The 27,285-nt window shown below is 42.1% G+C and overlaps 1 protein-coding gene across 3 annotated transcripts in view; it reads right to left on the bottom strand.

Moving 5' to 3' along the window:
• The window catches only part of anapc1 (anaphase promoting complex subunit 1), a 243,904-nt gene that overhangs the window by 29,233 nt on the left and 187,386 nt on the right, over positions 1-27,285 (bottom strand). For all 3 annotated transcript variants that reach the window (XM_063040702.1, XM_063040703.1, XM_063040704.1), the window contains 8 exons: positions 22,895-22,971; positions 17,352-17,442; positions 17,151-17,204; positions 13,964-14,157; positions 11,960-12,046; positions 9,486-9,603; positions 677-754; positions 54-121 (listed from right to left, as the gene is read on the bottom strand). In XM_063040702.1, coding sequence (XP_062896772.1) covers positions 54-121; positions 677-754; positions 9,486-9,603; positions 11,960-12,046; positions 13,964-14,157; positions 17,151-17,204; positions 17,352-17,442; positions 22,895-22,971 — 767 coding nt within the window. The remainder of the gene's footprint in view (positions 1-53; positions 122-676; positions 755-9,485; positions 9,604-11,959; positions 12,047-13,963; positions 14,158-17,150; positions 17,205-17,351; positions 17,443-22,894; positions 22,972-27,285) is intronic.

The following is a 27,285-nucleotide window of genomic DNA, read 5'->3' as shown; positions in this document are numbered from 1 at the left end:
ATGTTAATTTACTTAGTTAATGAAAAGGGTAGGGTAAAGTATTATATACTCACTGCAAACTTTGAGTTCCTTTAGAGAGATCCATCATAATCTCCCAGTACTTGGGACCTTTCACTTTGATCTGGAAAGAGTAAACCGGTTATCTATTTTATCTTGACGTTGCTCATTTCTTTTAATATGATCCATTAGAATTAATACTTTATGTTGAGATTTCACAAGGACCAGAGAGTTGACACAGTGCCAATGCACCTGGATGCCAAGTCTACTGTGTGGGTTTCCTCCTCCAGGAGCAATTTTAATGATAGCTTTTCAGCAGATCTGCAAGATAAAAAGTCACTTTCCCTACTACTACAAGGCTCATTTACAATAGGTGAACATTGTTAAATTTGCCTTCCCACCCCCACTGCATTCTCTTCTGAAGCCAAGGATAAGAAAAGACTTTGCCTGGTCTTGCTGACATGAAAATCTACAGCCATATACATAACATTGACACAAATGAACGAAGAAAGAGAATTTTTGGTGGTTATTTATAATTGTTTTTGTGTACTTCAATGCATATTTGATCTGAATAGCAGTCAGTAAAAAATATTAAATCACAAAGAAATATTTGAAGTCCTCATAAGAAAAGTATAGGTTAATGCTGCCAAGAGGATTCTTACCAAAGGAAGAACTTTACCTCTTTCAGTAAGTGTAGTTCAGGAAGAAGGCTGGGAGCCATGAGGTTGACTGTCATTTCCTCACACCACTGAGAAGCCTAGATTAAAATTAAAGATATAAACGTTCTAGTAAAATAGCACTCCCTCCTCATGTATGAGGGTTAGATGGCCTCTACCAATGGGATTGTCAGTTACCAGTATATGCAATTTTTCTATGATTGAGGTTCGATGTTTAACTCTAAGGGTGAATGTAAGCATAAACTCACATTGCACATCACTGTCCCCAGTGGGAAAAAAGTATGACAATCTGGTGATTTACATCCTCTGCCAACCTCAAACACACAATAAAACATAAAATAGGGGCAGGAATAGACTAAACCAGTGGTCCCCAACCACAGGGCTGCAAAGCATGTGCTACCAGGCTGCGAGGAAACGATATGATTCGGCGATATGAGACGACATGAGTCAGCTGCACCTTTCCTCATTCCCTGTCATGCACTGTTAAACTTGAACACCTCCCCCCCCCCCACCCATCAGCCGGTCCGCAAGAACATTGTCAATATTAAACCGGTCCACGGTGCTAAAAAGGTTGGGGACCCCTAGGCTAAACAACCTTTCTAGCTTGCCCTGCCACATATTGTGATTATGACTGATCTATGTTGCGCTCACCTTCTCCTCTGTGTCATTTCTCCATACCTCCCAATTCTACAATCCATCAAATAAGTATCCACCTCTATGTTAAATATGTCTAGCGATCCAGCTTCTACCACCCGCCAGGACCCAGAATTCTGGAGATTCACTGCCCCTCGAGAAAAAAAACTCCTTCCCTCAGTTTTAAACAACCAGCCCCTTACCTTGTTGTTATGTCCCCTTGTTTGAGGCACTTCCACTTGTGAAAACATCTCAGCATCTCCCTGTCAAGCCCTTAGAATCTTAAATGTTTGAGCAAAATCAGCTCTCCATTCTTCTAAACTTTAATAAATAACAGCCCAAACTATTTAGTCTCTCTTGAAAGGACAAGCTTCTAAGGAAGAAGCCTGAAGAATCTCCTTTGTACTGCCTCCAATTTTACTACATACTTTTTAGGTAATGAGACCAATTCTGTATGTAATATTCCAGATGGGGCCTCACTAACATCCTATATATTTACAGTGAAACCCCTCTATTTTTAAATTCCAATGATTTTGTAATGAAAGTCAAAATACAGGTTGCCTTAACTACTTTTTTGACCTGCATGCTGATTTTTTTTGTGATTCATGCACGAGAACAACTAGATTCCTCTGTACCACTAGCTTTCAGTCTCTTGCTTTTGATAATAATCTGCCGTTTGATTTCTCTCACTCACTGAAGTGCATGACCTCACACTTCTCCCCATAAATCTCCATTTGCCAATCATTTACCCACTGAACCTATTGATATTCGGTTGCAGAACTGAAGTATTCTTATCAGAACACGCCTGGCACCTAATTTTGTATCAACAAATTCTGAACCTTACTTTTTCTCCCTCCAGGTGAATAGTATAAATGGCCAACAATTGCAGCCCAAGATCTGATATCTGGGGTAATTCTTTAGTTACCCCCCTCCAGTCTGAAAAGACCCATTTATCCTAACTCTCACTTTTCCATGAGACAGTCGGTGTTCAGTCCATTCTAATGCACCCCTTCTGACACCAGGGGCTTTTCATTTATAACACCAGGAGATAATATTAACTTTGATTCAAAAACAATGCTTTTTCTTATACCAAGTCAAGTGCTACTGACTGGAGGTTGTCAAAGGTATGACAAAGACACATTTTGATCCGGATTTTTAAAATTATTAACATCCTCTTAAAACATAGAACTCTGAAGCACACTACAGGCCTTTCAGCCAATGATATCGTGCCAACCTTTTACCCTGCTCCAAGATCAAGCTAACCCTTCCCTCCTACATAGTCCCCCATGCCCCATGTTTCTATCATCTATATGCCTAAGAGTTTCTTAAATGTCCCTAATGCATCTGCCTTTACCACCACCTCTGGCAGGATGTTCTGCGTACCCACTAGTCTCTGTGTAAAAACTTACCTCTAACATCTCCCTAGTACTTACTTCCAATCCTTAAAATGAGGCTCCCTCATATGAGCCATTTCCACCCTGGAAAAATGTCTCTGACTGTCCAATCTAAGAATGCCTCTCATCATCTTGTACACCTCTATCAAGTTGTCTCTCATCTTCCTTCACGCCAAAGAGAAATGACCTAGTTTGCTCAACTTATCCTCATAGGAGAGTTCCTCAGGATTGAGAGCGACTTGTGACCACACAGACTTTGATAAAGAGCCCATCCTTTAAACACCCTCTCCATGCACTTGGTAATTTCTTGCTGTGATAAAGAGCCCCAGTTTCAGTAATCTTGTACTAAACATGCAGATGACAGCATCTGCCAAACGTAGCTGATGCATGTACTAAGTGGTTCAATGCTGGGGATGTGAGCTTGGGAGAGGCACTGATGTTGTCTTGAATAACTTGCCAGTGGATTTGAATGATTTCTTCGAGGCAATGTTATAGCTAACTCTCCAGCGCTTTGTGGTGTCTACTGTTGATGGTTTAAGTCTGTTAAAGTCTGAGCTCCATATCATTATAACCTTGTAGTGCCTGAACTAATACAGGAACATTCCTCTTTTGCAGTATTTCTTCATTGCTAAGATAGAAGGAACTGTGAGCATAGTTCAAGCAACTTTTAAGCATCAGCCCCAATCATCAGCAGAATACAAGGGACAGCATGCATAATACAGTACTCAGAAAGGTACCAACTATATCAAAAAATAATTTTTTTCAGCAACATTCTGAAGTCTCAAGTTTGGCTAGTACAATTTTGCATTCCTTACTGTCACAATGATATTGTGCCAGAGTTCACAGAATAGCATTAGGAACAATGCTCAGATGAGACAGTGATAACTACCCAAAATAAAAACACATTCTTTCATTCTCTCCTATCTGGGATTTCTGGAAGCAAATTGGAAAGCACAGGATATATACACCCCAAAGAGGAAGAAGTATTCTAAAGGAAAGATGACACAACTGTGGCTAACAAGAGCAGTCAAACCAACATAAAAGCAAAACAAAAGGGCATATAATAGAGAAAAAAATAGTAAGAAGTTAGGTTTGGGAAGCTTTTAAAAACCAACAGAAGGTAACTAAAAAAGTAATTAAGAAGGTAAAGGTGAAATATGAAAGTAGGCTAGCCAATAATATTAAAGAGGATACCAAAAGTTTCTTCAGATACATTGAGTGTAAGAGAGAGGCAAGAGTGGATACTGGCCCTCTGGAAAACTATGCTGGAGAGGTGGTAATGGAGGACAAGGAACTGGTGGACAAACTGAACAAGTATTTTGCATTAGTCTTCACTGTGGAAGAAGCAAGCAGTACGGTGGAAGTTCCAGGTGTCAAGAGGCATGAAGTGTGTGAAGTTACCATTACTAGGGAGAAGGTTCTTGGGAAACTGAAAGCTCTGAAGGTAGATAAGACACCTGGACTAGATGGTGTACACCCCAGAGTTCAGAAAGAGGTGGCTGAAGAGATTGTGGAGGCATTAGTATTGACCTTTCAAGTATCACCAGATTCTGGAATGGTTCTGGAAGACTGGAAAATTGCAAATGGCACTGCACTCTTCAACAAGGGAGAGAGGCAGAGGAAGGGAAACTACAGGCCAGTTAGCCTGACCTTGGTGGTTGGGACGATCTTGGAGAAGATTATTAAGGATGAGGCCTCAGGGTACTTGGAGGCACATGATAAAATAAGCTGTAGTCAGCATGGTTTCCTCAAGGGAAAATCTTGCCCGACAAATCTATTGGAATTATTTGAAGAAATAACAAGCAGTATAGACAAAGGAGAATTGCTTGATGTAAAAAAAAATCATACAGCAATATAGCATAGAAAACAAGCCCTTTGGCCCAAATTGCCCATGCCAACCAAGCTGACCAACTGAGCTAATTCCACCTGCCTGCATTTTGCCCATATATCTCTAACCTAACCACCCAAATAGCTATCCACGTGTAAATGCAAATGTCTTTTAAATATCATGACTGTACCTGCCTCTACCACTTCCTCTGGCAGGTCGTTCCATGTATGCACTACTCTCTGTGTGAAAGAATTGTCCTCAGATCCCTTTTAAATCTTATCCCTCGCATTTTAAACCTGTGCCTGCCCTCTAGATCTGGACTACCGTACTCAAGGGAAAAGATCATCGCTACTCACTTTATCTATTCTTCCTTCTTAGGCCCTTACCTCCCAGTGGAGCATAAGCCATTAATGAACCCCTGTCTCCATCGTCCAAAGTCGATGGTATGGTTGGAGTTCATCAATGTTTCTGCAATACATTGTATCCACTGTACAGAAGATTAGCCTAGACTGTACTCACGTTATCTATGCCCCTCTTGATTTTATGAACCTCTGTGAGGTCACCCTTCAGCTTCCTCTGCCCAAGGGAAAAACGTCCTAACCTATTCAGTCTCTCCTGACAACTCAAATCTAGCAACATGCCCATAAATCATCTTTGTGTCCTTTCCAGTTTAATGACATCCTTCTGGCAGGGAGAGCAGAACTGGTAATTTACAAATAATTGATCACCGGGTTAGGAATCCTGAAATCCATCTTCCTTTAAGGACCTGGGTATTGAAAGAAATGAGTCAAGGGATCTTGGAGTCCAAGTCCATAGTTCTCTGAAGGTGGTAACATGAGCACATAGAGTGGTAATACAAGCATTTGACCTACTTCAATGGTTAGGGTACTGAATATAAGAGTCAGGAAGTTACGTTGAGACTGTATTGTGTACAGCTCTGGTTCCCCCATTAAAGGAAGGATGTGGAAGTTTTAAAAAGCACAAAAGAGGTTTACCAGGTAGGTGCCAGGATTGGAGGGTATTAGCTATAAAAGGAGGTTGAACAAGCTTGGATTGTTTTATCCAGAGTGTCAGAAGCTGAAGGGAAACTCAACAGAAGCTTATAAAATTATAAGAGCCAAAGGCAGGATACTAAGGGGCATTGTCTTAAGGTGAGAGGGAGAAAGTTTAAAAGAGGTGTGCAAGCCAAGTTTTTTTGAGAGCGGCAGGTGCCTGGAATGTGCTGTCAGGGGTGGTGGCAGAAGCAGATAGAATAGCGGCATTTAAAGAGGCTTTTTGATAGGCGTGTGAAATATGCATGGCATGCAGGTATATGCATTGTGTGCAAGCAGAAGGGGTTAGTTTAATTTGATATTTCGTTCAGCACAGATGTGGGCTGGTGGGCCTGTTACTGTGCTGTTCTATGGTTGGAAAATGTACAAACAAACAAAAAGTTTACCTGACTTGTTGGTACCTTTATACACACGTGTGCTGGGAGGCAAAGTAAATCCGGACGGAAACAATCATGCTATTTTACTTTTGTAGCCTCTACTTTTGGAATCTCTTATGTGGAGACATCCTCTCTATTGAAGCCATTCATAGTATTTAATGGTCTGACTTACGTCACCTCCCAACATCCTCTTGTTAGCAAATGTTAAGCCAGTAAATTGATATTGTGAGCCAGATTCCAAGGAGATTAAGGAACCGTCTCTGTTTGTGACTATTAGCAGATCACCATATTATTGTCAGATCAAGCACAATTCAACTTGCTGTAAAATTGTGGTTCTTGGCTCTTGTTTCCCAAAGGAAATCTGTGCTTACCCCCCACAGGAAGTGTCTCACATGAAAACAATGCATGGGAACCACATCCCATACTTAGATGCAAGCTTTGAGTTCCCAGAGCAAGAGCTGGCAAGATGAAGTGGTGTGCTATTTTTTTTAAAATTAAAAAAAACTTCAGAAATTCTTGCATAAGAAAGCATTCGGAGGGACAGATGTCCTTCATTTTCATGGTCGGGGGGAGCATGATTTGAACCTATCTATGCTAAAGAGGAGAGGCTGTTCCTTAAAGAAAAGAGCAGGACATCATACCTTGGAGATGCATGTGATCTCTTATATGGATTCCCCTTCCATCCGCTTAGATTTATAAAGATTTGCACTAAAGGTATTTGTGTCCTTGGTAGCGCCGCTTTCTCGGTGGAACGTAGAGGTCATTCAGTCTTCAGCACGGTGGTACAATTTAGTGAAATCTGTTTAGGATCACACCACTTGGTTCAACTGGAGTTTAGGCTGTTCAGTCCAATACAGGCCATAATATCAGGCAGTACAGCAGTGCTGCTCCATAGCTTCTGTGACTCAGGTCCAACGTCAGCCTCAAGTGCTGACTTTGTGAGAGTTTGTACGGTCTCCATGTGACCACACGGGTCTCCTCCAGGTGCTCTAGTTCACCTCCCCACCAACTAAAAACGTGTGAGCTGATAATTAGCCACTGTCAATTGCTCCCGGTATATAGGAGAGTGGAAGCATTTGGGAGGGACCTGATGGGAATGTGGGAGAATAAAAATAGAATTGGTTTAAGGGTGGTTGACAGTTGATGCAAATTCAATGGGCTGAAGGGCCTGTGACCATGCTGTTTAACTCTATATTCTTCTGGAGAAAAGTCACTGTTATCACATTCATGTAAAATGCTTGAACATACGAGCCCTAAAACCCTTAAATTGGATTGTTCATACGTCATGTGTACATGATCGAATGTGGAAAGCTGATGTACTGTCCTGCTTCCCAACTGGCCTACTGTCTGCTGTAACGTAGACAACATTTCATGTCATCCACAAAACAATCAATTATTGTGTCATCTCCTATGTTCACATCCAAGTTAAAATACATCACGAACAAGGGTTCCTTCGCTGACCCTTGTGATACACCACTGACTACAGACTTCCAATCACGAAAGCTTTTTTCCACCACCACCCTCTCACTCCTATCACCAATCCAGTTAGCCAGCTTGCCTTGGATTCCATGTGCCTTAACCTTCTGAATCAGCCTACTTGTGCGACCTTGTCAACTGCTTTACTGAAGTCCATATGGGCAATGTCTACTGTCATCCATTCATCTATCTTCTTAGTTGCCTCCTCAAAATAATGAATCACATTTGTGAAGTAAGATCTCCCCGGCTCAAAGCCATGATGACCATCCCTGATCAACCCCCGCCTTTCCAAATGTACATATGTCCAATAATTTCTAAGGTAAGCCTCAGTGGCCTGTAGTTACTTGGTTTACCTCTGATACCCTTCTTAAATAAAGTAACATTAGATACCGTCCAATTTTCTAGCTACTGAAGATTCATCAGTTTCTGTCAGAGTTGCACCTATCTCATTCATAGCTTCCATAATAAATCTGGATAGATGACAGTATTCCGTAACATCTAATGGCTCCTCTTAGTACCAACACTCTAGATTATCTATGTACCATTTCACAAACTCATTTTCTGCCATGTCCTTCTCCTTGGTGAATACAGTTGAGAATGATTCTGGTGGAACCTTGCCTCTATACCCTGGCTCCACTTACAGATTACTCTTTGGTCCCTCAGGGAACCCACGCTTTCCTTGGCTACTCTCTTGCTCCATATAGAATGTTACAGCATTCCCCTTAATCTTACAATAGACAATAGGTGCAGGAGTAGGCCATTCGGCCCTTCGAGCCAGCACTGCCATTCACTGTGATCATGGCTGATCATCCACAATCAGTATCCAGTTCCTGCCTTATCCCTATAACCTTTGAATCCGCTATCTTTAAGAGTCTTATCCATCTCTTTCTTGAAAGCATCCAGAGACATGGCCTCCACTGCCTTCTGGGGCAGAGCATTCCATATATCCACCACTCTCTGGGTGATACTTCCCAAGGATACTTCGTGGCCCCATTTTTCTATCCTAATTGCTTAAGTTCTTCTTTGCACACTCTATTCTGCAAGAAACTCCCGCAATCCCGGTTGCCTATACTTGCCATATGTTTTCTTTTTTTCACCCTTCAATGTTTGTCATCCAAGGTCCTTTAATCTTGCACGCTTATCAGAACATACTGGCTCTGAACTCTGACTAACCGTGTCATCTGAACCACAAGCATTTGCTCCCAGTCTACTTTTGCCAGATCCTCTATTATGCTATTGAAATTAGTCTTCCCCCAGTTCAACTTGAAGGCCAATGCTATCCCTGTCCATAACTACCATGATACTTACAGGATCATAGTCATCATTCTGAAGGTGTTCCCCAGACGACACTTCCGCTACCTGACCAGTTTCCAGTTGAGAACAGCCCGCCTCAAGAACTACAAATTCCACCCCATCAGAGTCCCTTGCACTCAGTCAATATCGGGAAAGCCAAGGTCCTCCATTGCTAAAATCCTAATGTTCTTATAACTTCCTGCAATTTGCTTACATATCTGTTCCTGTTATACTTGCTGACTGCTGGGAGGCCTGTACTATAACCCCAGCAATATGATTGTCCCTGTCTTGTTCCTAAATTCTGTCTGCATGACTTCACTGGACTTCCAGGATATCCTCTCTAAGTAATGCCATTGTAACCAGAAGCACAGTCTCCTCCCCCAGCTCCTTTACATTCCCCTCTGTACATCTGAAACATCCACAGCCTTATAAGCTGCCAATCCTGTCCTTCCTGCAATCACATTTGGAGGACTCTAACAAAGTCATAGCTCCAAGTGTTAGTCCATATTCTAAGCTCATTCAACTCATCAGAGAGGCTCCTGGCATTGAAGTGAATGCCATCTACTCTGACGTTGGATTTGCTTGATATATCCTCTATATTTTTCTCCATGTGCAGTGCACTACACCACTACTCCACTTCCCACTGTCAACTTAGCTTAAACCTTCCAGAAAAGTGCCAGCAAACTCCCTTGCAAGGATATTGGTCAACTATTCAGTGTTGCTTTGAATGTAAGCACAGCCAACTGCAGCTCACATACCTTATAGGTAACCTTGATGAGGGCATAACACGGTGTGTTTGTATCCACATCAACCGGTACCAGGAGACGAGGTTCCGCAGCAAGCACATACAAATGCCTCAGTGCTTGAAGGTGATACCTGGAAGGAGAAAATAAAACACTGCTGACTCCATTATTTCACTGGTGAATTGCTCTCCCCTCTCTCACCAATAACCCCAAGACCCCTAATTGATTCCTGACATTTGGTGCATCTAGAATTAGCAAGCCTTTCAGTAAGAAACAATAGTTGGTCTGAAACTCCAAGAATCAAGTAACAGAAAGAATTAGTCAAATAAAGGAATGATGCTCTTCTGGGAGTTTGTATATCAACTGATGCAAGCTTCGAGATACAAATCAGTGCACTTACTCAATGTCCCTCTTGCTCCGCCTGTTACTCATGGTGGTGAATGCATTGCATCCTTGGTTTACAGCCATTGCTCAGGTTGAATCCCGCTATAAAGCCTTAATAACGGCATTCACCATTTTTTAATTTTAACCACCTTCTCCCTTCCCATTTCCCCAACACCATTCCTGAGCCATCATGGTAGGTAATGAGCAAGAGAAAATCTGCAGATGCTGGAAATCCAAGAAACACACACACAAATTGCTGGAGGAGCTCAGAGGTCAGGCAGCATCTATAGAAAAGAGTACAGTCGATGTTTCGGGCAGAGACCCTCCGGCAGGTTATATATAATTTATGCTATTTTATGTTAACTTATGCTTGTCCTCGTCTTGCATGGTGCTGTGAAAGGTTTGTGAGCTGTTTGGTTAATTGTAAAATGGCAGAGATTTTTATACCTTCCTTAGCCGTGGGTGAGGTAATGGAAGAACAGAAGGTGGCTAATGTTGCGCATTTATTCAAGAAGGGCTTTAAGGACAAACCAGGGAACTACAGAATGGTGACTCTAACATCAGGGGTGAGAAGGTTGCTGGTGGAGATTCTGAGAGATAGCATCCATCTGCATTTGGAAAGGCAAGGATGGAATCGTGATCGGTTTCGCTTTGTTGCAAGTTTGAGTTTTTTGAAGTGACCAAGAGGATCCACGAGGGCAGGGTGCCCTGTCATTTACAGTGTATGACCTGTCCTGGTTTAATTTCTCAAAATGCATCACTTTACATTTGCCCGTGTTAAATTCCACTTGTCATTCCTATGCCCGCTTTTCTTTTTGACAAGCAGGTAAATGCAGGCAAATAGGACTAGCTCAGGAAGGGATTATAGTCACAGAGTCATGCAGCTCAAATACAGGAACTTCAGCCCAACCAGCCTATGCCAACCACAGTGCTCATGAAGCCAGTCCCAATTCTAGCCCACATCCCTCCAATGGCTTCTTAAATGAAACTATTGTACCTGCCTCAACCACTTCCTCTGGCAGCTTATTCCATATACTCACCGCCATCTCTGTGAAAATGTTGCCCCTCATGTCCTTTTTAAACCCCGTGCCTCCCACTCAAAATCCATGCCACCTCATTTTGGACTCAGCTGCCCTGGGGAAAAGACTGGTATCATGCACCTTATAGATGCCTCTCACAACTTTAAATACTTCTACTATGGTTCTCCTTCATTCTCTTATGTTCCAAGGAATAAAGACCTGGCCTGGTCAACCTCTCTCTCAGGCGCAGACCCTATAACTCTGGTTGGCATAGATGAGCTAGTTCCTGCGCTGAATCACCCAAAATTGCTCCAAATTTGCAGGTGAGTGGTAGAACCTGGAGGGAGCTGATAGAAATATTGGGAGTAAAAAAATGAGATTAGTGTAAATAAGTGCTTGAAGTGGACAGTGGGTCCCACGCATTGAGGACATCTTCAGAAGGTGGTGCTTTAAGAAAGCAGCGTTCATGATGAAGGGCCCTCACCACCTGGGACATGACCTCTTCTCACTACTGCCATCAGGGAGGAGATACAGGAGTCTGAAGGCACACACTCAATGTCTTAGGAACAGCTTATTCTCTGCCATCAGATTGTGAATAGTTCATGAACTCACGAACAACACCTCACTATCTATCTATCTATCTATTTATTTATTTGATACAGCGTGAAACGGGCCTTTCTGGCCCAATGAACCGTGCCACCCAGCAACCCACCTATCTAACACAAGCCTAAGCACAGGACAATTTACAATGACCAATTAAGTTACTACACAGTACGTCTTTGGCAAGTGGAAGATAACTGGAGCACCCGGATGGAGCCCACACAGTGATGGGGAGAATGCTCCTCAAAGACAGTGCCGGATCTGAACTCGGAACCACAACGCCCGAGCTGTAATAGCACTGTGCTGACCGTGCTGCCCCAAGTTAAAGTGACTTTTATGTCTTTCATTGTACCGCTGCTACCAAATGGATTTGTAAATGTACGTCAATGGTAATACACCTGATTCTGATTTAGTTCCATGTACGACTCCAGGACTCTGTTACGAACTGGCATCGGTTGAGATCCACTTGTACTAATTAGCACTTACCTATTGTCAGTGCTGTGTGCTGGAAAGCGAGGATAAAGTGCACAAAGCAGAGCTGCAATTGCAGAATTGGATGTGCACATGGAATATCTGTAAAATATGTAAATCGTCATATAAAATTAAAGAAAAAAAACAATGAAAACTGTTGTTGGAAGACTCATCTCTTAAAAAAAAATAACTTACTAAAAGCTTTGCAGAAGCCACAAGTTTTACCACCTTCACTCATTTAGGAAAACATGTGGGTAGAAATTTACATCATTATTGTGACTGCATGGACCATCTCCAGATCGGTGCATTCTGCTAAGTTGCAAGAAAAGCTGGGTCTAGAGTGGGGTGAGGTTGGGAGTGTAGAGAAGAGGCTTCTGCGAAAGGTGGGGTGGGTGTTTGATGTGCATCAGGTTGACGGAATGATCGGAACAGTGGGTGACTGAGGAGGTGGATGTGAGGATGGAAGTGCAGATCTACAGCTGAGTGATGAGTGATCTGTGAACAGGGTAGACAGGGGTAAGTGAGTAAGCCAGATCAGGTTGGTTGCAGTTAAAATTAGACGTAGAGGATGGGTGGGGCGAGACATGAATGCACGAGTGAGACAGGAGGTGAATATGTGATGTGAGGTACGATTCAAAGGGAAGGTCGAATGTTCAAGATGGATGGGAGGATGAATCAAGTGGAGCATTTTTACAGAGTCAAACCAGAGTATGAAGGGTGGATGACCAAATGGAGAAGTCGAACAAGATGACTGAGTGAGAGTGGAGATAAGGAAGTAAATAATATTGATGCTCAAGGTGGATCACAGCTGAGATATGCATAACAATGAATCCCTGATAGCTGGCAGTTGATACTGCATTGTGCCATGTACCTCACCGTTGTCACTACCTGACAGACAAACAGTAGATACTGTGCCCTTCTGAAACTCCTACCTGGCAACTTAGAAAGACCAATGTTTTATCAATCTTAACTTGTATTATCTTTACAGTTTCTTCTTCAAGTCGGCAACTCCTGCCACGGTGCGTTTTAATGCATAATGGCAACCTTTGGCCATATTCCCCATGGCTATTCACAGCAGTGAACGTTCATGGGCTATTTGACTGTGAACAGCACCACAGTTGAACAAAATACCCGCCCCCTCTGTTGTCCGTAGCCGACAATTTTACGTGTGGGAATCACAGGTGAACAGGGAAGCCGGGCAGGAAAGCAGGAAAAAGAATACTGTCTCCTGTGTACAACAACAACTTGCTTTTTACAAAGATGAGATGTTCGACATGCACTTTCTCTAGAAGTTGCTGTCAAATCTGCTGTGAATTCTAGTACTTGCAGCTTTTGTCCTTAACCAGCTTGTGGGATAATCCTGAACTTGGCTTGACTGATGAGTGATGGCTCCTGGAAAATTTCTCTACTCAAAAAACTAGGGGATAATTTGTGAATCTGATACTTTACATGATCTTCAATTTTGTTTAAAAAAAAATCTTATAAGCTGGCCTTTCACCTCCGAGGTTTGAGTTCAACATAGAATACTGACAACTGCAATATGATGTACATATCCCCAACATCTGTAACACATCTAGCTACTGTCTGTCCAGTTCCCAGTGATCCAGACAGCAAAACTGCCCCTAATTGGTAATCTTAGCTTCACATTTGGGAATTGGATGGCTACTGTGGCCAATGGGAAAATGCTTGAGCTAGAGCTGCAGGAAATACTCTTCTGGGATTGGGAAGTTTGTTAGGTGTGTCACTGTGGGAGCTTCTTGACTCTTTTAAAAAAGCAATTAACTTTTGTTTCTCTCTGACCTGCTGAATGCTTACCATTAGTTTCTGTTTTAATGATAGATTTGCAGTATTTTGTTTTGAACTTAGCTCTACAACTCCAAATTGAACTTCCCTTTCAACCACCCTCCTTATCCGGGACTGAAACAGGAAGACTATAAACTCCCCATAACAAAAGGCCTCCCACTGAACATAACCCGGGTGATGTGCTGTGCACTGCAAGTAAAAACAATTCAAGTTTACCTTCCCCCTCCTAAGAAGAGGAGGCCCAGGGCCATATGCGTGGCCATGTGGAAACCGTAATTCATTTCTCCTCCTGTTCTTTTGTGCATAAATCGACACAGCTGGAGGACTTTCAGGTTCCCGGTGCCTGCCATCACCAAGGCCAGGGACAGCAGAACCACACTCAGACAGGTTTCTAGGTTGTGGTGACCAGCCTGTAAAATGTAAGGGATACTGCTTGAAAAGCCTATCAGCTTGTTTCCTCTTCCACCACCATTCATCTCAACTTCTGCTATTTATATACGGAAGTAGAACTAGGCCTTACGTTATCTTGAGCCTCCTCTGTTATTGAATGGGATAGTAGATAATCTGATCTAGGCTCTTTTACTTATTACACAGAAAACCCATTGGTTCCTAGTTGAGTAAACCAACCCCGTTCCATTTCCCCTTTATCCCTGTAGCTCTTCAACTTAGTTTTTCTTGCGCCAACTTCCCTTTACGGTTCTTTTTGCCACTTGCAGGAGTAAAGTGACCCATCACCAAGTGTGGGAGGAAACTGAAGTCCCTGAAAAAAAACCACACAAAGAGCAAAGGCACAAACTTGCCGCCTGTTCCCCGCCATGCTTGATCCCCTTACATTCTAACATTGTTGAACATACTCAGTAACGCAGCCTCCACAATTCTTTCTTGGGTCCAAGGGGTGTCGAGTCTGAGGATTCACAACCACTTGAACACAAATTCGTCTCAAGTGAATGTCACTTTATTCTGAAACTTTGACCTCATTTTCAGATTCTCCCATCCTGTCAGATTCCCTGAATCTTCTATGTTTTAGTAAAATTACTTCTAATTTTAGTAAATTCCGGTTGTAGGCTCAACCTGCTAAAACTTGTTTATCCTGGGAAATAACCTTATGAACTGTCCCTGAACTACCTCCCTTGCAAGGTACATTGCTCTTAATGAAGAACAAAACAGTGCAGCATTCCAGAAGTTCTCTCACTCACACCCTGTTCAAATGTAGCATTACCTTCCTTCTTTAATAAATCATTCCCGTTGCAAAAGGCCAACATTATACTTATATTCTTAATTATTTTGTACATCTGACTAAAATGTTTATTTTGTGCAAAACATTCAATCTGTGCTGCAACATCGAGCTCTTCCATTTTAATGATTTCATACTCTTCACTTCCTTCTTCCGAACCAGGTAACCCCACTCTCCCTCACATCTGCCAATCACGGAATCCCACAATTAGGGCTGTAATTTCTGTAAGTTACTTATTTCCATTCTGAAGTATTCTTCAGGAACAGGGTGGTAGGGAAGACAACTCGTTAAGGAATCCCTGAACCAGATGACTGAAAGATCAGGATAGCAACGACAATTTGCCAATGACTGCTTCTGCACTGCATTGGGCCATCAAACTCACCAAAAGACATAGGAGCCGAATTCAACCATTTTGGCCCTCGAGTGTGCTCCACTGTTCGATCATTGCTGATTTACTTTCCCTCTCAACTCCATTCTCCTGCCTTCTCCTTGAAACCTTTGACACCCTTACTAATCAACAACCTATCAACCTCCACTTTAACGATATTCAATATCTTGGCCACCACAGTCATCTGTGTCAATGAATTCGACAGATTCATCACCCTCTGACGATATACATGCACATCCTGCGCCGTACTTTACTGATATTCTACATGGGTTTGTTGACTTGTACATGTGAGGACTGGGCAACAAGCTGTGATGTCATGGTTGGGTGGGGGGGGGGGTGTTGTTGTCACGACTTTTTTATTCCGTGGATGTGTTCTTGTGTATGGCTGTTGGTAATGTGTCTTCACATCTTCACCCAGTAAGTAATGCTATCTTGTTTGGCTGTATTCATGAATAGCTGAACTACAATTAAACTTGTTTTGAATTGAATTGAATTGAAAGTAAATCCATCAGACTCCACTCTTCAATGTATACTGGCAAGCGAGCATTAATCGTATTAAAGATTTCTGAAGATTTGCAGCCCTCATAGTAAACAAACTCTTCAGGATCTATCAACATGATTAACCTTATTCCGGGAATTGGTTTCATAGTTCTGGGTTAACCAGAATCATTCTCATCTGATGGCCTTTAGCAGAAAAAAAACCAAGGCAAGGTTTAATAGTGTAATAAAACCACAGCAGCTGTTGATAAAGTAAATAAGGAGAAACTGTTTCCACTAACAGCAGGGTCATTCCCCAGAGGACACGTACTTAATGTGGTTCATGCTTTCAAGTCTTCAGACTGAAGCATTCCAAAGAAAGAACTGCACCTTGTCACCTCTGGGACTGAGTTCAGGTGCAGCCTGGTTTATAGGTCAAACACAGGATCCATTGGGCCAATCCCAGCAGAGCAATCCCATTCACCCTATTCCCCCGTCCTCATTTCCATGAAGTCTTGCAACTTAGTTTCTCTCATGTGTCCACTGATTGATTTGACCACGAAAGAGCAATTTACGGTTGCCTTTTAAACTGAGAATTAATAGTTAAAATGGTTTTTAAAAAATCTTCTGTGAAATGGTCGCTGAATTTAATTGGCATAAACATAGAACATAGAAATTTACAGCACATTACAGGCCCTTTGGCCCACAATGTTGTGACGACCATGTAACCTACTCTTGACTGCCTAGAATTTCCCCAGCTCACTGCCCTTTTCTAAGCTCTATGTATCTATCTAAGAGGCTCTTAAAAGACCCTATTGTATCCACTTCCACCACTGCAGCCTGCAGTACATTCCACGCACCCACCACTCTGTGTGAAAAACTTACCCCGACATCCCCTCGGTACCTATTTCCAAGCACCTTAAAACTATGCCCCCTCGTGTTAGCCATTTCAGCCCTGGGGAAAAGCCTCTGGCTATCCACACGATCAATGCCCCTCATCATCTTATACACCTCTATCAGGTCACCTCTCATCCTCCGTCGCTCCAAGGAGAAAAGGCCAAGTACATTCAATCTATTCTCATAAGGTACGCCCTCCAATCCAGGCAACATCCTTGTAAATCTCCTCTGCACTCTCTCTATAGTATCCACGCAGTATAAACCTGGAGGGAACATCTCAACCCAGGCAAGATAATGAACCTGTACTTCCCTGATTAAGTGAAAATACTATCACAATCTTAAGCCTAAAACAATACATTTATCAAGTCTTAGGTGTGTGTGTTTGGGTGGAAGGAGAGAGGACTTACCAGTGCTGCCATGGGTGAAGAGACAGACTCCAGAAACATTTTCACATATTTGTACTAGATAACAAACAAAACAGTTAATATTACAGACATTTTAAATAAGCTACTTGAAATCATCAGTCAACAACTGCAAAGTGACAAAGGCTCAAGATTAATTCTTCCCCTTTTTTATTGAAAAGCTTTTAACAACATAGTATAACCCACCAAACAATTGAAAGCCGCTGTGTTTGAAGATCCGGCAAATCGTAGGCCCATTGCCATACAGGCACCAGCAATAATGTTGATGTGGGCTTGGCTGCAAACAAGAATGAGAATAGTGTGCAAACAGTTATTGAAAGGAATACGACCATTTAATCACATACAGTTAGCCGACTTTACGTTGCAAATGATGGGAGGGAGTGTTCATCATCCTTAATAGAGATAAAGTAAAGATCTGAAATTTGCCCCAGTACAACAGACAGGCTACAGCATCTGGCCAGGTGAGAGGAGGAGGGATTTTACACGAGATGGAGGGTGACTTTTGGGTGACTGTTTTCAAATTTGCTTCAGGTCAGTGGGCGGATGCTGTGACTGATATGTAGATATGTCAGTCAGCCAAGGGAGCACAGTTAACCCGCAAACTGATAAGTCAGTTACTGGATAATCAAGAGTTGACTGCATAGTTTGTTAGAGTGAACTTACTTTTGGCAGGGTGCTCTGCGGTGCTAAGAACAGTTCTGAAACATCTTGCTGGCTTGCTCGAAGGAAAGAATTTTACTCCCCTCTATTCTGGAGCAACTTGCAGCTCTTCCCACAGTGGTGCCGCCGGTACAGCAGCTGCCTCTCAGCCACAGCCACAATGGGCTTGATTCTGTGGAGTGTGGAGTTTGCAGGTTTTCCCTGTGAACATTTGGGTTTCACCAGGAACTCTTCTTTCCTCTCACACGCCAAAGACACGTTCAGTTTGGCCATGTAAATTGCCTTTTGTGTAGGTGGCTGGTGGGAGAATCAGTGGAGTGGTAGTAGGTAGAAATGAGAGTTGTTACTACAGGGAAATAAAGGGGGAGGGGGAATGGGATTGCCCTAATACCTGGTATAGGCTCAGTGGATCAAATAGCTTCCTTCTGTGTCAGAAGATGTGAATCCCAACACCTGTTATGTTTGGTGTATTCACAGAATGTGATACACTGCATGTTGTAATCTCCAATGGTTAGAGGCTGCAAGGAAAGGCTCCAACCATCTGGTTTAACCTGGCAGACAATGTATGAAGGTAGGCTCGACTGTTCAATTATCCCCACTACATAAGGTGACGGAAAGGAATGGGTGAGAGAGTGGAAAATCAGTGCCCGAGTGGGTACATGAAGTGTCTTCCTTCTGAATCTGGGAAGATGCAACTTTAAGCCATGTGTTTCCTGCTTAACCCTACTTAAGGTGCAGCATTGTGCCTTACATTCACACATTCATATTGTATGTAACCTCGGAGAGGGAAAAAAACTCACCTCAGGAGAATATGATGGAGGATATCCAGATTAAACATGTTTTTGCAAAAGCACAGATAATTATTATGGATGAGGATGAGTCAATGGGCACTTTAAATTTTTGTTTAGATATCTTCACAAACTTAAAATTAATAAACCGTGTACAGGCAGTCCCCAGGTAACATAAGGGTTCAGTTCCTGAGAGCAGTCTGTAAAGAGATTTTCCTCAGTCAGGAATGTCCGCTTCCTGTAGAAACCCATAACAGATCGCTCTTGTTACATACACCTGTTAGGGTGCATCCTCCAGATACCTTATAAGGTAACCATAGCCGACAGCCAGGAGCAGATGTCATCAGGTGGTTCCCAACCTTCACCGAGTGTTTCGGCCCTTAACCACGACACTCTCCAGTTGGTGGGCCGGCAGTGGTGGCAAATCACTGCCCATCTGCTCCTGGCTTCCAGCTTCCCTCCTCTCACCTACTCCAAATCCAACAATATAATACAATTCTATCATTTTATTGTTGAACAATCACCCTACCAATTCCCACAACTAAACTAATGGAATATATACTGTATCCAGAATGCCATGAAAATTGTATTATTTAGCTTTAAAAGAACTTTTAAAACATATGAGAGAGTTTGTATGAAGACAAATCTCCATAGATTAGGTCATTTGTAAATCTCCAAGAGCTCTATACAGAGTATAACCATACCATAGAAACTACAGCACAGAAACAGGCCTTTTGGCCCTTCTTGGCTGTGCCGATTTATTTTCTGCCTAGTCCCACTGACCTGCACACGGACCATATCCCTCCATACACCTCCCATCCATGTATCTGTCCAATTTATTCTTAAATGTTAAAAAAGAACCCGCATTTACCACCTCGTCTGGCAGCTCATTCCATACTCCCACCACTCACTGTGTGAAGGAGCCCCCCCCAATGTTCCCTTTAAACTTTTCCCCCTTCACCCTTAACCCATGTCCTCTGGTTTTTTCCCCTTGCCTCCGTGGAAAAAGCCTGCTTGCATTCACTCTGTCTATACCCATCATAATTTTATATACCTCTATCAAATCTCCCCTCATCCTTCTACGCTCCAGGGAATAAAGTCCTAACCTATTCAACCTTTCTCTGTAACTGAGTTTCTCAAGTCCCGGCAACATCCTTGTAAACTTTCTCTGCACTCTTTCAACCTTATTTATATCCTTCCTGTAATTTGGTGACCAAAACTGAACACAATACTCCAGATTCGGCCTTACCAATGCCTTATACAACCTCATCATAACATTCCAGCTCTTATACCCAATACTTTGATTAATAAAGGCCAATGTACCAAAAGCTCTCTTTACGACCCTATCTACCTGTGACACCAATTTTAGGGAATTTTGTATCTGTATTCCCAGATCCCTCTGTTCCACTGCACTCCTCAGTGCCTTACCATTAACCCTGTATGTTCTACCTTGGTTTGTCCTTCCAACGTGCAATACCTCACACTTGTCTGTATTAAACTCCATCTGCCATTTTTCAGCCCATTTTTCCAGTTGGTCCAAGTCCCACTGCAGGCTCTGAAAACCTTCCTCACTGTCTACTACACCTCCCAATCTTTGTATCATCAGCAAATTTGCTGATCCAATTTACCACATTATCATCCAGATCATTGATATAGATGACAAATAACAATGGACCCAGCACTGATCCCTGTGGCACACCACTAGTCAGTTGATATTTGCTTACAATTCTGTTTGCATCTTTCCAAGCTTAAAAAGAATTCCACAAAGAAGAGATTTAATCGTGGTTTTCATCACAGCTTGCTTACAAGATGTACAAATTGTAAATATTTTTAAGATACATTCAAGATCTGTTCATATTGTTGCAAAGTAAGGAGTTAGTGCCTATATTCTCAACTGTCCCACAGATCTGGTGGCTTGACAGAGTATTTCACAGTGGCAGTTCTGAGTTAATAATGCTGCTATAGCCGGAATCACATAAAAATAGGGATGGTAAATTTTTACAGTTAAACACATGACCAAGATAGGCTTTATACCTCTATATCATTACTTGTATTCAATTTACTCATTGCTGTACTGAGCTTCAAACTGATGTCTTCAGATCAATAACTATAATATGCAGGGAATAGTGGAATATGGAGGGGAACTAGCTTAATTCAGCAACGTGTTCAGCACAGACATTGTGGGCTGAATGGCCTGTACATGTGCTGTACGGCTCATTAACCTTTATGCTGTTGCACTTCATGGTGTGAATAATAGTAATAAATACTTTGATCCACACTTATGCCCGAAACTGAAAATAATGTGGGCTTTGGATTTAACATATCAAATTTGCAGTGCCTTCTTCAAAACAAAATCTTTCATCTTGTAGTCAGCTCACAATGCCAGTTGACATTTCTCTACTCTGTTTTTTACACCTTGACTTCCACAACTGTAAACCATTTTCCGATACATTCAGGTCAGACTGACGTAGTTTAATCATATCAGAAACTCCCTCCTCCAAGTAATCTGACCAAAAGCTCAGCTCCATCCGCCCCTGCTGAACCACCTCAAGAGACGGAACTTAACTACGTCCCAACAATCTTTCAGTGATCTACTTACAGGTGTACTAAAAATATTCAGCTGACACTGAAGATGGTTATCAAGATTTACAAAGGGATCTTGATAAAGCTGGATAAATAGGCTAAGGAATGGTATATAGAGTTTAATTCAGTTAAGTGCAAGCTTGTGCAAGGAAGACAAATGAGGGTAGGAATTCCACAGTGAATAACTTTGCAGGGAAATGTTACAGAACAGTGGCACTTAGGAGCACAAGTGCACGGTTCCCCGAAGATAGTGTCACAGGGAGAAAGGGTAATGAAGGAGGCTTTTGGCAGCTGGCCTTCATCAGTTAGAACATTGAGTATCAGAGATAGGATGTTGGATTGCTATTCTACAAGATGTTCGTAACGCTGCATTTGGAATACTGGCTTCGGAGGTGGTGCAGAGGAGGTTCACCAGGTTGATTCCAGAGGTGAAGTGGTTAGACTATGAAGAGAGGTTGAGTCGCCTGGGACTGTATTCACTGGAATTCAGAAGGATGAGAGGAGATCTTATAGAAACATATAAAATTATGAAGGGGATAGATAAGATAGAGGCAGGAAAGTTGTTTCCACTGGTCGGTGAGACTAGAACTAGGGGACATAGCCTCAGGATTCGGGGAAGTAGATTTAGGATGGAGAAGAAGAGGAACTGCTTTTCCCAGAGAGTGATGAATCTGTGGAATTCTCTACTCAATAAAGCAGTGGAGGCTACCTCAGTAAATATATTTAAGACAAGGTTGGATAGATTTTTGCATAGTAGGGGAATTAAGGGTTATGGGGAAAAGGCAGGTAGGTGGAGATGAGTCCATGGCCAGATCAGCCATGATCTTACTGAATGGCGGAGCAGGCTCGATGGGCCAGATGGCCGACTCCTGCTCCTATTTCTTATGTTCTTATGATGTATAAAACCATGAGGGTGAATGCATACAGTCCTTTTATGAGTGTTGGTGAATCAAGAACTAGAAGTTAAGGTGAGGGGGTGATATTTAACAGGAATCTGAGCAGTTTTTTCATCCAGAATGACTCCTTGAGGAAGTGGTGGAGGCAGGTACAATTAACAACATGTAAAAGCTACTTGGACAGTTACAAGCAGTGGACAGGAAAGGCAAAAAGGGATATGGGCCATGGGACTACTTTAGTGATATGAACTGATTGCAAAATAGTTCCAAGCAGGTCTCTGAAGAGTAGATGGGCCTTCCTTTGGACATCCAAAGACATGACCTTTGAACACGTAGCACTCCGTCAATATTGCAGAAATGGTAAAGTGTTCAATGATTCTGACACAAGAATGATAGCTAGTAAACCACAGCAGACTGACACTTGAAATGTTACATGTTCAGTACAAGTTTAATTACTAAAATGGAATCCAATGGGCTGGACCATGGCTTCAGCCTAAAATTTTCCACACACATAGGATATTTAAATGCAAATAATAAAATAAATACAGGTAAATAAATTAATGACCAAGAGCATGAAGCTATCAGAATGCCATTAAAAGCTCTCTGGTTTACTGATGTCTTCAGGGAATGAAATTTACCACCCTTACAATGGTCTGGCCTATATGTGATTCCAGATACCGCCAGTGAGGTTGACTCTTAGTTTGGTTCAGGAGTGATTAGAGGTGGATAATAAATGTCAACATTGGCCAATAAGGAAATACACCTAAGGAAAATAAGGAAAAACACCTAAAGGTAAGCTTACCGCATGGTTTGTAAGTCAACATCTTCTGGTGTTTGCCCATCTACTGTGTTTAACGATGTATTGTTCTGCCTCACAATCTACAAACAAATTAAAGGCACCACAATGAAGAATTAATTCGAGACACAAATAAAGCACTGTCATCCCACAACAAAATTTCAATTTAGCACAGTCATTGAATTAGGAAGACCCATTCTGCTGTCTGCACAATCATCTGGCTAGGAATTTACATTTTGATATGCAAAATAGTACTTTTCTGAACAGCAGTATATTCTGGGATTGAATCAATGCTGAAAAAACAGGTATTTAATAAAATCAGATTTTGAAGAAAGTCTTTGGAATTCTGCCCATTCTAACTGAACATCACAAGTCTCTAAAAGTTTAAATTTATTATCAAAGTACATTTATATCCAGCCAGCCAGTGGTGTAGTGGTACCAGCACTGGACTTCAAGACGAGTGATTCCTGCATCGGGCCCAGCCGGCTCCTTGCATGCTTTCCATCCGTGCTGGGTTGAACGCCAAGCTAGCAACTCATCTATTTAAAAAAAACAAAACTTGGCAGATAAAATGGATCTCACTTGACCACTGGATGTTGAGGGTCAGATGAGAAGGACGAAGAGAGAACTGCCAGATCTGTGAACCATGATGAATTAAGCATGAAGCATACTCCGCCTCCTCTGCCTTAAAGATACTCAGCTGTTCTGTCCACGCGGTGGATGATGAGGCCCTCGGGCTGCAGTGCTGTGTACAAAATGGAGGCGGTGAGCCATGTTTCTGTGAAACAAAGCACACAGTAGTCTGATGCCCCTCTGGTACTCAAATCTTGCTCAGATGTCTTCAATTTTATTTTCCAGACACTATACATTCGCCAGCAGGATAGAAGGGAGTGGGGGTCTAACAGCCCTGCATTTCAATCTTACTTGCAGCCCAGCACACTTTTTGCATTTCCCTTTTCTTAAAGGGGAACTGCACTCATGATCTGAGTCTGCAGTCCACCAATTTTGAGGATTGATAGATTATGTTAAACGTCTTAAAACAAATGTTGCTTACAGGGCCGACTGTGGGTTTCAGCTGTGGGAGCCCAAAACAGGAATATTTGGTGATTCCCATTGGAGCTGCACACAAAGAATGGCCACTTTCTAGAAGGGAGAGGGATGGAGCATGAGACGAAGGGAGGGGTGGACAGAGCGAGGGTAGGAAAGTAGGACAGAAAAGAGAGGGGTGAAAATGGGGGAATAGAATATGATGGGAAAGTAGAGAGAGAGAGAAAAGGGTAGTGAGGGAGCAAGAGGGACAAGAGAAGAATGAAAAGTACTAAAAGGGGAAAAAACTTCAGATTGAGGAAGTAAATCTCTCAGCAAAAGAAAAACAGCTGCCAGCAAACAGAGGAAGCTGCAAGTGTGGGCACAATTAGAATAAGAATCATAATTATCAGCACTGATTTACCTAATGTGAAATTTGTCACTTTGTGGCAGCAGTACAATATACAAAATTAAATAAATAGTGGCAAATAAAGAATAATAAGGTAGTTCATGAACTGTTCAGAAATATGATGGCGGAGGGGAAGAGGCATGCCCTGGATGGTGAGGGTCCTTAGTAATGGATGCTACCTTCTTGAAGCACCACCTCTTGAAGATGACCTTGATGGTGGGGAGGGTTGTGTCTGAGAAGCAGTCTGCAATCCTTTGCAGTTTCTTGTGCTCCTATGCATTGGACCTTCCAGACCAAGCTGTGATGCAACTAGCCAGCATGCCTTCCATCATACATCCATAAACATTTCTAAGTCTTTGGAGACATACTGATTCTTCTCAAGCTCTTAAAGAAGTAGAGCTGCTGGCGTGCTTTCTTCATGACTACATCAATCTGTTCGGTCCAGGAAAGATCCTCCGAGATGTTGATGCTCAGGAACTTGAAGATGCTCACCCTTTCTAACCCACTGACCTCTCTGATGCGTGTTCTCAAAACTTCCCCTTCCTATAGACCACAATTAATTCCTTGATTTTGCTGATGGAAGATTGTTGCGACACCACTGAACCAACTGATCTATCTCACTCCTGCATGCCTGCTTGGACAGGTACATGGATAGAAAAGGTCTAGAGGGAAACGGGCCAAACACAGGCAAATGAGACTTGCTGAGACATCTTGGTCAGCATTGATGAGTTGGAACAAAGGGCCTGGTTCCATGCTGTAAAACTCCATGACAATGACTCTGACTCCATAAATGGGGACGGCCAGTAGCTGTTATAATAATCTTTCTCACAGTGGGTTGGTTTAGGTTGCTTCTGAATGACAAGAATCAAGGGAATGGACAGAAAAGGTGAAGACCATACTAAGCATGACTTCATTGAATGGCCGATCTGATTCAAGCAGCCATTCTTACTACTGCACCTATTGCTCTTACAGCAGGGAAATGGGGAGAAAATGAGAGAATGCACAGGAAAAAGTAGTGTAAAGTGAAAGAAAGAAAAATGCAGAGAGAAATTAAGTACTTGAGAAAAGGGATAAAGACCAAAAGTGACTTAGAAAAGTTAAAAGGACAAAATATTTAAGAGGTATCGCTGGATGTTCATGCTTTATTTAAAGTACATTAAATGTGATGCCAAGTAAGCACTACTTGATAGATAAACCTCAGAAGAAAATGTAAGTATCAAACCAAAGAAATGTATCTTAAACAGGATGGACAAAAGCAGTAAGAAGAACAAGCTATCTTGAGCCTGATCCACCATCCACTGTTAAGGCTTATATAATCTTTGTCCTAAATCTACTTTATTGCCTGTTTGCCCAAGATTCTAATATTAACTAAAATATTTTCTATCAACTGTTTTAATATATTTAATTCCTTCAACCTCTGCAGTTATCTTGGTTTAGAAATTCCAAAGATTCGTGACCTCATGAAGAAGAATTTCTCGTTACCATCTTCAATAAATGGGTCGGTATTCAGAAACTGTCCCTCCACTTGTCAGTTCCATTTTGAACGTCTATCTTGCCAAGTCCCCTTGTAATCTACTCAGACAATGCACAGAATTCAGCAAGATGAATTTAATTCTGTACAGGTGCAGTTGAGAGAGAGACAAGAAACTGGTTCTGCTCTGAAGACAACATTTCACAACATAAATTATCCCAGTATTTTTAATTCATCAGTAGGATCACCAGAAAGAAACAATGGTGGGGCAGGGGGAAGGTGAAGTATTCTCCAGGATGTCCTATACCATAAACAAAAGAAGTGATACTCAACAACATCACAGCAAAGGTAGATAGCAACTTGGAGATTTAAACCTTCCTCCAAAGGGATTTCATGATCTAGTACTTGACTCAAATCACACAATAAGGAGATCACATCTGATAATTATGCGGTGTTCCTCTTTACACATCCAAACTAGTGAAGCGCTTGCGCTTCTGTAACAATCTTCATGACCTCAGAATACTCCATAGTTATTTACCAGTAACACACAACCTTTTAGTGTAGCCATCCCATGACATCACTTGCAGAAGTTGACAGAGTGTGGTTTAAGGACTTCTTTTAAATCTCAAGTTAATTGGCATCAGAGTGAAAGCATTCAAGTGGCTGCAGTCGCATTTTACACAAAGGAAGGTGGCTGTGATTGTTGAAGGTTAATCAACCCAGGCCCATGATTTCACTCCAGGAGTTCTGTGTAGTTTCCTCAGCTGCTTCATTAACGACCCTCCTTCCTTCATAATAACGGAGTAGTAGGGCACGTAATCTGATGAGCGTAGAATGTTCAACTCTACTCCTAACTCCTCAGCAAAAGAAGCAGCCAAAACCTACAAGCAGCAAGTCCCAGACAATACTAAGGCTTGGGCTGATAGGTAGTGAGTAACATTCTCGCCAATAATGTGCCAACCAATGCCCATCTCCTATAAGACAAAATCTAATTATCTGTTCTTGGCATTCAATGTCATTATCAGCACCATGTACCCTCACTATTAATACCCTCTGACAAATTCTGCCCTGATATCTCAGAACTAAAGTTTGTCTTGTAACACTCCTATGAAGGACCATAAGACATTCTCCTGTTAAATGTGCTTCAAACTTGTTTATTGAGTTTATTAACAGGTAGGGTGTACTAAACATTTATTCTTTCCACAACTGGTACAGAGTGGCAGCAATATGTACATTATACAAAATGCAGTAAGTAACTCGGATTGATAGCAAAATCCGCCAGTTTTACCACTTAGAAGATTATGGGCAGCAAATGGACAGTAACGTCAACACCTGCAGGTTCCTAGCCCTATTGAAACGTTATTGGCCTGAAACGTTGTCTGTTTGCTCTTTTCTGCCTGGCCTGCTGAGTTCTTCCAGCATTTTGTGTGTGTTGCTTAGGTTTCCTCCCAAGTTGGACACCTTCTTGACATGGCAATACATCACTGGTTC

The sequence above is a fragment of the Mobula hypostoma genome, chromosome 2, assembly GCF_963921235.1.
Source record: "Mobula hypostoma chromosome 2, sMobHyp1.1, whole genome shotgun sequence".
In the NCBI taxonomy this organism is placed as follows: Eukaryota; Metazoa; Chordata; class Chondrichthyes; order Myliobatiformes; family Myliobatidae; genus Mobula; species Mobula hypostoma.
Note: the sequence above shows the minus strand (reverse complement) of the source record. Positions and strands in the feature narration are given on the sequence as shown.